Source organism: Balearica regulorum, chromosome 19 (genome assembly GCF_011004875.1).
Source record: "Balearica regulorum gibbericeps isolate bBalReg1 chromosome 19, bBalReg1.pri, whole genome shotgun sequence".
Lineage (NCBI taxonomy): Eukaryota > Metazoa > Chordata > Aves > Gruiformes > Gruidae > Balearica > Balearica regulorum.
In genome coordinates, this window is record NC_046202.1 from 9446274 (window position 1) to 9461205 (window position 14932).

The 14932-nt window shown below is 45.3% G+C and overlaps 1 protein-coding gene across 1 annotated transcript in view; it reads right to left on the reverse strand.

The window, feature by feature from the left end:
* Positions 1-14932, reverse strand: part of MYBBP1A (MYB binding protein 1a) — a 60424-nt gene that overhangs the window by 35120 nt on the left and 10372 nt on the right. Inside the window, exons 12-23 of the mRNA XM_075771254.1 lie at positions 14561-14764; positions 13854-13962; positions 13368-13455; positions 12092-12243; positions 11309-11398; positions 10515-10655; positions 9640-9804; positions 8430-8587; positions 7531-7665; positions 6172-6283; positions 3751-3882; positions 1859-1927 (exon numbers count right to left, since the gene is read on the reverse strand). Of these exons, the coding sequence (XP_075627369.1) occupies positions 1859-1927; positions 3751-3882; positions 6172-6283; positions 7531-7665; positions 8430-8587; positions 9640-9804; positions 10515-10655; positions 11309-11398; positions 12092-12243; positions 13368-13455; positions 13854-13962; positions 14561-14764 (1555 nt within the window). The remainder of the gene's footprint in view (positions 1-1858; positions 1928-3750; positions 3883-6171; positions 6284-7530; positions 7666-8429; positions 8588-9639; positions 9805-10514; positions 10656-11308; positions 11399-12091; positions 12244-13367; positions 13456-13853; positions 13963-14560; positions 14765-14932) is intronic.

The window sequence follows — 14932 nt, forward strand, 5'->3', positions numbered from 1 at the left end:
TGAGCACTCCCTGCCAAAGGGATCTCTGCAGCCAAGAAGTTGAAATCACAGTGGGATTAGCTGTTCACACAGGTGCAGCAGGCATAGCCAGAACGATCAACATTAATAACAGGAGTGTTTGAAGGGGAATTAAGCCTCATGTCTCTGGGACTATAGGCTAGTTTAATGATTAGAGGCAGATACTCAGGGGCTGAAAACGGGACACTACCCCACTTGCCTCTTACCCATCGGGGCTGGGCAAATTCAGGGTATCAGGAGACCTTTGGTGTCCTCAGGACTCTGAGTTCAGACGGCCCTTTTGGTAGCTGAGCCCTTCCATCCCCACTCCCCCAGAGGCTGCGAGGAGCTGCAGACTCCAGAGGTTATCCCCTGCTTCTCCCACAACATTGCTTTGCCACATACACCCACCTAGCTTGCCCCCTACTCTACCCCCCAATACCACCAAAGCACGTTTGCATTGAGAATCAGTGGAAAAGTTTAATTGAAAGCCTGGCAAATTGGGCATTTCGTGAAGGAAAGCCAGAGTTCCTGAAAAGGAAGCAGTTTGCAAAAAACCATAAAGCTGCAGCTCCAAACTCCACAGGCTTTACACAGCTTACCCTCCACGTTGCCTTTGTTTAAACAGTAGTCTATCCATGCTCTCTATCCGGTCTCTCCCACACAGCGCACTGCACATCCTCCCCTACTCCTCCCACCCACAGATAAACAAGCTCTGGAAACAAAGCTTGAGCAGATAACTGTGGAAGCCCTGAAAGAAGGACAATGCTATTCCCTGTGGAGAATCAAAGATATCCACATAAATGAAGCTGTCTGCTTGGGATGCTGCTGTTTTGGTCTCTTGAGGATAGGATCAAGTATGTGCCTTACAATTAATTTCTTTGTTATTTGTGTAACACATCCTTATTTCTATCCACTGAAATTACTAATAGCTTAATTCACTCTCTTTTTTTCTTTTTGTTCTTGTTTGATTCCTGTTGGGTAAAAGAGCCTGAAATGCAATTTACACTGACAATATAAAGTGGCCTTACAGTAAACACATACCTAGCCCTTCGCATTCTCTCCAATGATCAGAAACAATAAACCAGATATTTATGAAACAGAAAGGTCAATCGGGGATGCACTTCTGCAGGGGACAGATGCATGTTACAGTGAGGGGGTGGGAAAGCTGGAGACACGCTGCTGTTGGCCTAAAGGGGTTTTGGTTATGAACTGCGTGGAGGGCACCACCACTGCAGTGAAAATCCAGACAGGGCTCGTTCCCTGCTCATCCGACAGTGAGCTGTGCAGTCACCCTGCAATGTTTTATTGATAAGGTTCCTCCAATTTTGTGTTAGTCAGGCACATGCAATCAACCATCAAAAATCGGATCTATAGTACAGGTGGTTTTAAATTAGACACAGAAGCACATGGCCTAGAAAACGCAGGACAGCTGGCAAGGCGCAGAACAGACTCAAGACGCTAACCTTGAGTTAGCATTAGGAGGCAAGGATTACAACACGCTGCATTAATACAGAGGAACATCTTGCCAACGAGAAAGCAATCCAGGAATAAGTGACTGAAGGCAACCCGTACAACAATCAGGCCTCAACCTCAAAAGCTGCAGGCAGTTTTTAAAGGAGATGCTACCAAAGAACTCCTGTGACTGTGAATACATAAACTACTTCCACAACTTTAGTCACACACCTGAAGCAGTAAGGCAGTATTTGCAAAAGCTCTCCCCGCAGGAAGCCCACTTCTCAAAATTGGGCAGCCCTAAAGGCAGCAGTAAGCATACTAAGCATCATCTGAGCCGCCGTGATTAACTGACTTCTCCGATTGACTGTTTAATACAGCTTTGTTTGTTTGCTTTCCTTCTTACCTGCTGATGTTGCCTGGCTCCTGCTGTGATAGACTTCACAAGAGTATCTGCTAGTGGTTTGCACATGATCTGTAACAAAGAAAGACCCAGTCTCTTATTAGTGGTTTGCTGACAGACAGGTTTGTTTTTCAAGCAAAACAGTCTGTATTTTACACAGCTTCTTGAGTAGGAAGAAAATGCCACAAGAAAGAAAAGTGCCCACAGATCAGCAACAGCTTATTTGAAAATTAACAGCTTTGCTCACACCAGACCTGAGTGAAATCTTGATCACAACGAAATCAGCAGCAAAACTCTTAACTTGGAAAAATCAGACAAGGATTTCACCTCCTGTGTTCTGCCTGGTTCTTGATTTAAGTCTGCATCTGCCTGATACTTTATGCAGGCAGTTCACTTCGTGTAGAGGAACAGTCTCAGAAGCAAAGGAGAACATGCTGAGTTAGACTGGAAACATCAGAGCTTGGGAAAAGATGTGAACCCACATGCTAAAGGAGCCAGAAACAACTGTGTGAGGAGGTAAGCCTCCCTGGAGACAGGTTATCTTAAAGTTGTCCCTTGCAACAAGTCTTGATCAAAATAACCTTCCTAGAGGTGTAATTGTCAGCAAAGCTTGATCAACCTCAGTTCTGGCCTAATTTCTATGTTTATAGGCAAAATATTTCCAAATTGAGGGGCACAAGAAATGAGAAAGCATCTGCATTGCAAATTCTTTACAGGCAAACCTCTTCTATCAGGCACTGGAAGGTATGGCCCTGGCAAAGCATGGACAGCAGTTTGCTGCACAGTTCACTGACATCTTGTGCAGATGGTTATTCCAACCACACTAAGACAACGACTACTAAAAGAACAGATAGCTCTAGCAAGTGGGCAAAGCCCAGCTTTAAGCCGGCCAGTATCTGTGTTTATTATTACCTTTGTGATTACCTAAAAGGGATGAGCTTAAAGATTTTAAAAGACATTTCTGCAAGGAAAAGTCACATGGAATCCACAGGCTCGAGAAACCTGCAGATGGGATCTTAAGCTTGCTGTCCATGTGGGCAGCACACAACCCTTCTCCTCCCCCTATTTCACTAACTCATGTAGGTGGCATCGTGGGCTTGTGTGCTAAGGAACCTGATATGCAAAAGAACTCTCTCCTGAATAGATTCCCTCAGAATCGGAAAGCATCTTCCCCCAGTTACACAAACCTATGTCTCTTCCCACCCTTCTGTCAGACATCAATGCTAAAAGGTTGAAGCCCTAGAGAAAGGATTTCTGGCAACTGTGTCTACCTCACTCTGACCTAAAAAACCCTGAAGAACTGTATGACATTCAGATACAAGGCTTGTTTCTTAAAAACTGTCTGTCCTCATAGTGGAGACCAGCTACAGCCATAGGTCAAGTTCGCAGGAAATACCTCAAACACTTCAGACACTGACACTGTGAACATCCAGCTTGCAGATTACATTCCAATTAGACTCTACGCTCTAGAGCCTTCTTGGAAGAAAACTGAGAAACTGAGCAAGCAGTCAGAGCAAAGCCAGACAGGAGCTACACTGGCTGTTTAAAAAAGCTGGCCTCTTCTGCCTTTGTGCAAACCTTGCTCATCCACATCTTCAATACTGGTTAAAAATTAGACCTTCTTAGGTTATGCTTTAAAGGGCAACCTTCTGTTCATCTGTATTCTCCACACAGTATCCCAATCCAAACCACGAATGAGATCCTGGCCTGCTGCAGTGTAGCTATCAAAACATACAGTATTAAGAGTCTGAGCAGGTGAAGATCCCAGGAAACCTTACAGCAGTTTTAAAAGCCTGCAATAAAGTAGGGAAGTTTCTCTCCCTACTTTCCCCAGAATTACAACTCTACTTTGGAGCCACCAGAAGACAACATACCATGCAGTCAGCAACACTTACCGGGAAGCGTTTGAAGAGATCATGGAACATGGAGCTTGTAAGGGCACTATTCCGTTTAGTCAAGAATTGTGTCAGCGCTTGATGATATATTGCAGTCACCCTCTCCACATCCAAACAACCTGTGCTCAAAAGCTATAGGGACAAAGGAGAACAAAATTTTTTCCAGTGAAACACAAGGATGAATCACTAGCAACGAAGTAATTAATTTCAACCAGGTCACACAGATTTTTCCAGCAACTAGATATTCTCGGGTCATTTATATGATACAGGCCTACGAGATACAACACACAACCATGAAGAACGAACAAAGTGGGCCCCAAACATGCTCTCCCAAGTACTGATAGCCGTATGACCACGTTAGTGAAGGGCAACACAGCTTTCTAGTAAGACTACATACACTGCATGTCATGTGGGGGCTGTGCTTCTAGGGTTGTGTGTGAGTCTAACACATATTAGGTTCACAGAGCACTCAAAGACCATCCTGCAGCAGCTGTGCTATGCATATGGTGTTCTCAGCTGTAGAGCTATCTGAATCTGTAGATATTAGTGTATGTAGGTATCTAGATCTACATCCACTTAGCAGCTATGTCCAGGATTTCTCCGTACCCCGCAGACAAACCCTAGCTCTGATCAGGGATCCAGCAATCCCAGAACTGTGTAAATGCTCTAACATCCCCCTCTGGTGGGGAACACGAAACCCAGACATGCAGCAGCCAGCACAGGCCATGTGGATCTAAACTAACATCCCAGGGGCGAATGAAGAGCCAAGTGCGGAGCATCACATCCTGACACTCCTGACTGTTCTCATACTGCCAGGGAAGCACATCTCTGGGGAGAAAGAAAACGTAAGGCTAAGGAGGTCAAAGCTGTGATCTTCACAACAGTGTATGGGCCTTTTATGAACCTCTGCCCAAGCAATTTTTCCATGGCAATGTAGGAAGTTAAAACCATGTTCATGTTGTGTCCTGTTATCAGGTCGAACTCACAGTGTTACTGCAGCTGAACACAGGCTAGAGTGGAACCGGGGAGATGGATCTTGAAATACACATGACCTCTGTTTCCTAGCGAAGTGTCTATACTTAACACTTGACTTACACATCTGCAGGGAAAAAATTGATTCCTCCTCCCATGCAGATGTTTACTGTAAACCACTTCTTCTGTAGTAACGGGCTTTTCCATAAATTTGGCCACCACATCGCAGGGTCTGCTGTAGTTCCATTTTGCTGCTTACTGACAAGCTCCAGATTACGCTCACTGGAAACACACCGCACCTTCGTCTCTGGTTCCCTACTACAAAACCTTCCTGGCCTCAACGCAATGTCAGCATCGGCAGCATCACACAAACTGAACTGTGTCACTTCCCTCAAACTGGCAACTCACTTCAGCTGCTGGCTGTGTCCTTAGCCGGTCAAGACCACAGCTCTGTTCCTGCAGGAATAACAGCCTTCCCTGTGAAGCTGCACAAGGATGCTGTGAAGCATCTAGCCTCAACGTCAAGTACGTTGTTTATATTCTCCACAAATCTCTCACTGTGTTTTTCTTTCCAGAAAGGCCCAGCACAGAACAAGAGCTGCTTGATTAACACTCTCAGTCTCTCACTAAGCCTTAGAAACATTGGCTATGTTTTCAGCTGCTAATATATCTCAATGTTTGTAACTTCCAGGTCCTCCCTTGTCATAAGATAGCCCTGTTTATTTTCTTCCCTCACAAAATGTCAACAGGATTAAGGCACTAATTCCTGTACACAATTTCAGAGGTTCAGAGGCGAGTATCAGGCTAGCTGGTGAAACACTACTTGCTAGGTTTCTAGTGGAGGTGACTAGACCAGGCTGCCCAATACACAGGGTTGGCCAAATTCAGAGACCTGTGAAATTCAGCACAGATAGCAGGTGAAAGGGAACCAGACAGTAAGGCTCCCCAAATAATAGACATCCATAGCACAACTAGATGAAGAGTCTCCCTGCAAACAACTACCACTGAAATCAGGGCTGCTCCACACTCTCTTCACCCTGATAACTCAGCTCAAACCTCAGAGAGATAGGCGGTCACTCATCCACCACTGTCCTGTGCCTCCCTGCTCCTCAGCACCCTCTCAGAAAAGAACTGAGAGTGACTGCCAAGAGGTTAATGGAGAAAACAGCAAATCAGCCGGAAGAGCAGCATAAATACACATCAGGCTTCTTAGGCAATTAACCTGGATGTACTGTACATCAGCAGCCCCTGGTGGCTATGGGCAAGCAGGAGGATGAGGGCCAGAAGGGGATGGGGAATGTGACAGCTTTATGGAAAAGAAATCACGTAGACAGGTATCTGCAGGCAGCACGAAGAGCGAGACTGAATAAGCAAGGCGCACTCAGCAAAACGGGGTAATGCAACTTTACTCGCAAAAAACACTGCCTCAAGAGCAGCCTGCTGTCTTACCTGGCCAGCCTGAGGGATGGCGGTGCTCTGTTTCTCTGGCAGGGGCGCAGGAGGAGCTGATGACTTATCAGGCGTGTTTCCTCTCAACACTTTGAGCAGGTATAAGGAGGCACTTGAAAAGAAAAGGAAAAAGGGAGAATACAGCAATTACCACAGTGTTGTGGTACCACTGCAAAGCCACCCAAAAGCAGAGGCCAAGTGATGCAGGCAGCTCATTTTGTACCAAGGAGCATTAAAGAGTCCAGGAGGGCCCCTTCTCTCAGTCTAACCCACTCTTGCCAGATCTAAAGACAAATAAATCTTAGGAGGCTGCATCATCTCATTATCTGTCACTGCAGTCACAGACATCCCCCCCACCAGCCTAGTTCCCTCAAGTTCATGCTGCTTGCTCTCAGTTCTGACCAGCACTGCTCGAGGACTCCTGCATTCACCCAGGATTTCAGAGCCTGCACAGCTCAGCCAGCGCTGCGGTGCGGCCCCTCAGCCCAGGCTGCTGTGTGCCTGGAGAACTCGGGCACATCAACCGAGAGAGCATGCAGACAGTCTGCTGCTTTTCAGAAATGCTGTATTAACCAGACACGGCTGCACGCAGGACTGCCAGGAGGCTGTCAGGGAGCCACACAGCGCGCACGGCCAGCCCCGCATTGCCAGGAAGTACCACGGTTCCTGTACAGCGACGGGCCGGGCGTGCTGCAGAGCCAACACTGCCCGATGGCACTGGGTTGACCACGCAACATGGTACCCGCTGTGTACACAGTTGTGTTGAGAAATACCAGACGGAATATAAAAGCCTTTCTGAAACTGCCTGCAAGTCACGAGAGCCCTACTGGTAAACGGCACTCCCATTTACACAAGGAAACAGTGAGATTGCTCCTGTTTCCTAACAAATACACAATGGCTTATCCTAATTCACCTGTATTCAGTGGCAAAGGAGCAACCACCAGTCAGGACCCATAATCATTATTGTCTTCATCATGCTATTGTTGACACAAGAAACCAGAGTATTTGCAGAATGATCATTTCAGATGGACTATAAATCACGCTCATCCCCACACTGAATCACACACAATTCATTACTTCCTAATGAAGCCTCAAGGAAGCGCTTCCCATCACTATCAGCAAAACTATACTAGACCATTTCTGTAACACAGAGCCCACAGAACATGATCACCAAAATACGGGCATCTGTTTGAAAATGCTTCAGACCCCAGGATGTCCTCATGTAAGACACAGATGCTGGCAACCAGCCTTCATCGAGTCTCTCGCTTGTCCCAACCGTTTTGACGTGCAACATTATGCCTGCTTACAGGCCAGCCACGGTCACAGCACCGAGCAGAGACGCTCCTTTTTAACACTCACCTGAAATAATAGAGAGCCACTGAAGAGTCAGTGTGCTTGCAGGCTTTCTTCACAAGCCTCTCCACAAACACGTGCAAATCTTCTTGCAGGGCATCTGCTTTCCTGCAGTACTGCTTCATTCGGCACAACGAGTTCCTGAAAGAGCATTAAAAACAAACCCCAAAGGCATTACCTACAGAAAGAGCTCTGCGAAACAGATGGCTGTGAACCCTTATCACTGGGCTCAGGGCAACACATGAACAAAACCGGTGCTAGCTGCGGGCCGCAGAGGAGGCAGTCATTGCTGTGGCAAGAGGGGTGAGGAAACGTACTGCTCTTTGCCTCCGAGCACCTATTTCGGTGCTAGTTAACTTTCCTCCAGAGCTCCCACAAAGGGGATTCTCTGCCTCAAACCCCATTTCTGCAGACTGCTTCTTAACAGGGGGTAGAGAGCAGCACTGAAAATGCCCTAGAGCAGTGCTGGGGACATCAGGGAGCGGTATACAGCAGACACTTCATGTCACACACCGTGCATTATGTCTGTGGCTAGCCCGTATCATGTCTCACTTCTGAGTGTGAACAGAGAGAATTTGCACTCTGCCTGTCTCAGTAATAACATGTTGGGAGTTTGTTCCAGCCACAGCAGTGACTCTAAGTCTAGGGACCTGTTGCATGGTCTGACTCAGTGGTCAGAGGCCTGTGGAGATACTCAGCGACATGGCACCATGCCTGCAATATCAATGTTTGCTCTTAAGGTCTCCACCTGCAGACAGGTTTGGCACTTGAAGTCCCTTAAACTAGAAAACCTAGATCCTAATTTCTTTCCAGGTTATGACATGTGTGTGTTCTTTGGGGATTCAATCAATACCCCTGGTGTCTATCAAAAGCCATTGCCTATTATCTGGAGGACTGACACTTACTTGAAGATATTGGCTGTTTTCTGGAGGAAGTCAACCTCCTGCTTGTCAGAGTCTGAGCTCATGCATTGTTCAATCACCCGAAGCAGGGGCTCAATGATGTCAAACACCAAAGGGTTCTCTGATTGCTTAGTCAGGAACACTTCAATCAGATCCAGCACCTGCAAACACAGAGTTACTGACACCAGAACTAATGCAGACAGGGAAGCATGATGGATCTACCCAGAGTAGCTCTGTCAGACTGGAGAGGGCTACATAGCAGCTGGAGGAGGCTGAAGGAAACTATTTGCAACTGAGATCTGTACACCTTCTGTTATCGTTTGTACTGCTGGGGCATGAGAAACAGAAGACTAAAAATTTGAAACTGAAGATTAAAGGCTTTCTACTGACTTCAGCCTATTTTGCGCAGTGACACCATTTAGAAACAGCAGTTCTGAGAATCACTGCCGCTTGGCCAGACCTGCAGTCACTACAACTTGGTGCAGATCTCTGTTAGCACCATGGACTGATAGCTCTCACCCCTGCAAGCCCCTCTCTAACTTCCAGACAGTGCATTAAGCATAAAGTCAGCCTCTTGTAGCACAGCATCAGAACGAAAATGCAGTAAAGCCAATGGCTCGCTATACCATTCAGTTTTCATCTTGGCTAACCTGACACCAGACGTTTCTGCACGGGAGTGGCTGGAGCTGTCCCTGGATGCCCGGAATATCCCGGACAGTCCACGCTGACACCAGGTGGCCTGAAGTCAGTATTACAGCTACAAATAACCAGGGGGTGTTAACCATAATCCTCTTGGTCTTATTAGCATAACAAGCCAAAAAAACAGCTTACATCACAAAGTTACCAGAGGGATTTTATGCATGTCACACTAAGGCACATCAAGCTTGCCCAGTTTACAGAAAATGGCAGGCGTGGGGAAGGATCTAATAAACTGAACAATTTCAGATCAGCAAATGGAAACTGCAGTTCACTTTTTGACAGCACAGTCCTGTTCCTTGTTTTGAAGTAGGTCTGTGAAGCCCCCAATCACTGACCATGATCTTGCTGTGCCAGGTGCTGTACAAAGCCCGAACAATCCAGTCCCAACCACCAGGAGCTTATGGCATACAGGAATGTCCAAGCTGTTTAGTGTTAGGTAGCTCACAGCATGCAGTAGGCTACAATTAACATGCTAGTAAGCCAGAGGTCTTCACATGAAGCACGTATCTCCCACCTTAATCTTGAAATCCCTCCGCAGGATCTTCTCCTTCCGCATCCTGTCTTTCTCATCCTTCTTTGCCTGGATTCGCTTCTGCTGCTCCGCAAAAAGGGCTGAGATGTTCTTGTCAAGAGCCATCATAGCTTCATCATCCAGCTCTTCATCACTCTCATCTCTTCCCTTTTGGTTTCAGAATGCAAAAAAACCATGTCATTTCACATATTTCAGACAGTGGAAACAGAACCACAGCCAAGATCAGATCACAGGAGGGATGTAGCTACCTCTACACCCAGAATAGCACATGGGGAGGAAAAACAAATGCTCAGATCCATTAGAAATCTAGCTTTTATTTCCTATCAGGTAATCCTGGCTGCACAGAACTAACTTTTAGAGCTAGAGGATCAGGAGATGGAAGAGGCTGAGGTTTTGACACTGACTCCCTCTGTGCTGTTGCTCCTTCAGTAAAAGGTTAATATGTTAATATGTCTGTAGTCTTTACAAGAATCATGAAACCACGCTCAGCGCTGCTACAAGAAGTCTCCAGAGTGGCCTACAGGGATCACACTCCTCCGCACAGGCCAGCCAACACAGGCACCATGTAACCGGATCTCAGGCCTTCAGTTCGCATCCATCTCGTTTATTACAGGCAGGAATACAAGCTCTATCAGACTAGACTGGACAAGCAAAAGCTCTCAAGACACACTAACAATAAATAAAAGAACAAGCAACTTATTCCCATGGCTTGCTTTGAAGATCCTGCTTCAAACACCATACAAAGATGATTGCCAGGGTTATCACTGCCTGGGCTCAGACAGGATGTGGATGTTAGATAATCTTTCACCACCCCAAACCTCCTGGTATCTGTATCAAGGTAGGCAGTGAAAACGTACCAATGCATTCCCTGCTTGGAGAACGTTCATCAGCTGACTGCGAAAATCATCATCAACTTCTTCATCCTTTTCCTCATCTCCACTGTCGTTCTCTTCCTCAGTGTCCTCTTCATCTGAGGAGTCCTCGCTTCCTTCCTTGTCCTGAGGAAGAAAAGTTCATCTCCTGACCCCACCGTTCTTCAGGCCCTACTCAATTCTCTGGTGTGCCACTGTTCAAAATAAAAACTCAAGCCTCCCCTCACCCCACTGCCTTGCTTCCAGCCCTCAGACAACAAGATACCAGGTCTTCATAAGAGCTAAAAGCAGAACATAATACAGACTTCTCTGTCATATTAAATGAGTCTCAAAAAGAGGCTTCCAAGGAACATTGAAGTAACAGCCCCCATCTGATTCTCCTTTCTGCTAATGCTTGTAATGCTTTGTGACTCCAATCTCTGCAGTTCTTAGAACTCGGCATCTTGAATTCAGATTGCTGTGCATCACAGCGATTCAGTCTGTGGCTGCAAAACAGAGGCCTGTGCTAATTGCAAGATGCAGTCATTTGTTCTCAGGAAGGTGTCTATTCAAACAGCCATACCTGCAATGGCATTTTCCTTCAAGGCCAAGAGATTAATAAACACGCACTTCCAACAAGCCATTTGTGTGTTGCACTTTTTAAAAGGAATCTTAACAGAGCAACAGCCATCTCAAGATAGAGAAATGCAATTACATCTATTACCACAGATCAGGAGAAACATTTTTTTAACAGTGAAGGTCTGAAGACTATTTGCCACTGGCAATGGCACATCAATTACCGTGTGCTGTGCAGATTTGATCTTTTTGTCTGATTCTTCCATCACAACAACAGCGCTTTCTTCATTTTGCTCTTGATACGGGTCAAGAACCTGCAAAAAAGAGAGACTTGCATTTTTTCGGTGTTTTGTTTGGATGCATTTCTTGTGTACAACAGACAGGAATTTCAGCACGGTAAGCCAGCTGAATAACAAAATAGTAAGTAAGGGCATTCAACTTTCTGGCTTATAATATCATGTTTGTTAATATGCTGAGTTCTTTCTATAAGAAACACAAAAGGTGGAGAAAACTGAAGAAGTTGGTGACATCACATATTTTGATTTGTTACAAATGAAGTATTAGGTTCATCATATAAAGTACCTGACAGCTCATCTTTGCAATCCACATACTACTCTTTCAGAAGACATCACCTTACCCAGTGGTATGACCAATTCAGATTTTCAGTCTCACTTATTTTTAGCACCTCTATGTTTAGCCTTTCTAGAAAAAAGTAGTTGTTACCATTTACATTCACATACAAAATCTACCATGTAAACTGACCCTGGAATTTCTTCAGCCTAAAACTACCAAAGAATACAGTTTAAAGTTAGCAGATCTCAGGCTCCCATAAAACAAAACAAACAAACAAACCTCTCTGTAAGCTACATTTAAAATTCAGAAGCACATAGTGTCAGACATTTTCTAAATCGAGGAGGCTTTTATTTAATCCCAAAATAGAGACATGTTTGTATACGTTAGGAAAAAGATGTGCAAACAGTACAATGCCCTACTAGTGCCTCACTTACATCCAGGATCAGCTGCAAGCCCCTCTTGGTCAGATTAGGGCATATCCGTACAAACACACTCTTGGAAATCCGACGTATGAGTAGGCTGGGCTGAGCAAGGAGGGAGAGAAGGATTTCCACCATCACCTCAACCCATCCTGGCTCTGCATTGTCTGCACAGGAACAATCAATAACAGGAAGGGAAAAAAAAAATCACTGCACTGGTGCATTAATAACAGACAGCAGAAAAATTCACCAAGGAAAAGAAGCCCACCCTCTAGTTGATTATTAGAAGTACTCATTCGGCAACAAGAGCAGAAATAATCAAGTGTGAAGCTAAAGATTGTAACTGCATTGGAAGGCTACTAACTATAGGGAGAAACATGCTTGAAATTGTCTTTAGGCCACTGCAAAGCCTTACCAGGGAACAAAACCTACTATTCATTAAATCATTACTTAGATTAGCAGTTCTGCAAATCATGCGACACTTACTTGGCTACAGTAAAGCAATCAGCAGCTAGTCAGCAAAGGTATATACATTTTATAGTGTTTCCAATGAAATCAGGAGTCACAGCAGACCATGAAAAGTGCTGAGATTTGAAACTGGGCCATTAGTCCAAAAGTTTGGGAGTCCTGCTGTACATACAACCAAGCCACCATAGAATTACAGCTTTTATTTTCACAGTACCCTCAAACTTAAACAGAGATTTAAGGAGAACAAGACGACCATAGTTAGAGAGGAAGTCAAAAGACCAAGCCAGACTCTTTCCTGGTCGAGTTACAAAGCCTAGCTCTGCAGACCCTAAACAAGCACTAGCCTAAATCAGCAAACAGGCAGTATCTACACACAGGACACATTTAGTTTGCCCAGAACTTGAGCTCTGAAAGGAGCAAGTTTCAGGCCTGCCAGCCATTAGGAGAGCCCACAGCTTTGCTTGGCAGAGAGATACCACCACTTCAGTCAAGCTCTTGGCCAGCACTGAACAAGGACTCAAAGAGAGTGAACTCCCTCGGACGCTGCTCATCTGAGCAACGGCCAGCTCTGAAACCCACCTATCCTTTAAGAGGCAGGCAGGAATGCAACACACTAAGGATGTGGATGGAGAGCTGGAGCAAGAGACAGGAGATTTAGAAAGCCAAAGAAAGAGAATGGAGGAGAGTGGATTCTCCTGGGGATAAGTGCATCTAGCCAGAAGCAATGCAGTCAGAGTGCTTCACTAATGCAGAATTGACATCTTCTGTCTTTTGACAGACCGTTAACAATCCCACTCCATTTCTTTCTGTACAAAGGACTCACCAGTCTTTTTCTTCTTAGGTTCTTTGCTGAACGCCTTCTCTGTACAGCTCAGAAGGTCACTCAGAACATCCATTGTTTCAGATGGATTCTGTTTGATCACAAGCAAAAGTAAACACCTTCTCTGCATTCCCCACTACCAAGAGCAACAGAAGGAATATACCCCAAATCTAAGGAGCTCTCTAAATAGGCAGAGATATTAAAATCAGCTACTACAACGCCTTTGCAGAAGAAAATATGAATCTAAGTCAGAATTGCTCCACTCAGCAGCAAATCAAGGGCAAAACTAATGCTCAGGCCAAGCTTTGTCCCTGTAAGTTGCCTACAGTCAGTGCAAGAATCACAGTTTATTAGCTGCCAATTGCTCATTTCTAGAAGCCCGAGGCTGTGAAAGATTGGACCTCTGAACACAAAGAAACTCTCCAGCTCAGTGTTCTAACACCCAGCTATCAGCCCATTTTACACTCAAATATGCTTCAGAGGTCTTACCTTGAAAAGATGAATGGCCATTAAAAGCAGAAGTTGCTGGAAAGCGATGACTTTGGCACTGTCTGATTTATTTTCCTTCTTCTGCAGATTCTTCACAGACTGGAGTGTTCTGAAGAAAGAAACCCTTTGGAGTCTTTCACAATTACAACAGCAAATCCTCTCTTACCATCAGACTAAAAACATGACCAAATCTATACTATTTTTTTCTGTACATAACATTTAATTTACTGAACTCAGACATACATGTAGTATACAATCTTAACCCAACAATAGCATCTCACCTTGTGTGGCTTATAAAAACCTCTGTGCTTGGGCACAGGCTAGAATCCTAATACTACAGCCAAGGCACAGGCCTTTACGGGAAATCAGGCTCAGAAAAGAGCACCAGGAAAGAGTCGCTGAGAAGTTAGTACAGGCATTATTAGAGGAAAAGACTAGCAGAGTTATAGTCATGGTTGGGACAGGGATTATGAGCAAAAATAGAAAAGGACATGGCCACCTACACATAGTTAACAAGCAGAAGGAACAGGAACAAAGGAACAGGGTGATGAGAAATAGAAAGGCATCCTGAAACCCAGCCACAGGTGCAGGATACTCAAAGGGAAGAAACAGAACTGCCACGGCTTTGAAACAGCCCTGCTACAGCAGCCAGATCAACAGTAGCAGGATGAAAGAATACAATTCCTCTTTTATTGGCCCAATCTCACCTCTCCCAGGCATCCCTCTGTCCCTTGGTAAAAGGCTTCACAGCTTTGACATGCTCACTGGAAAGCAGCTTGTTGGCATATTCAACAAGAAGAAAGATCCACAGCTTCCCATCTGCAGTCACACCATGGATGTGCTTCTCCCTCAAGGCTGCAGCTTTTGCTGTATCCCCCAAAACAGTCAAGCTGTTTAAAGTCTGAAGTAACCTGCAACAAAAAACAGCTAGCATGTTACTGTCAGAGGAACCAGATGGCCTTCTCACACATTCCCAAATAACGCCCACCAGTAGACCACTCTCATCCAAGCTCTGGTCACTCATTGCAACCAAGATTCACAGGGCCTGAATTTCAACCCAGGCATGTATCCAAGCACAG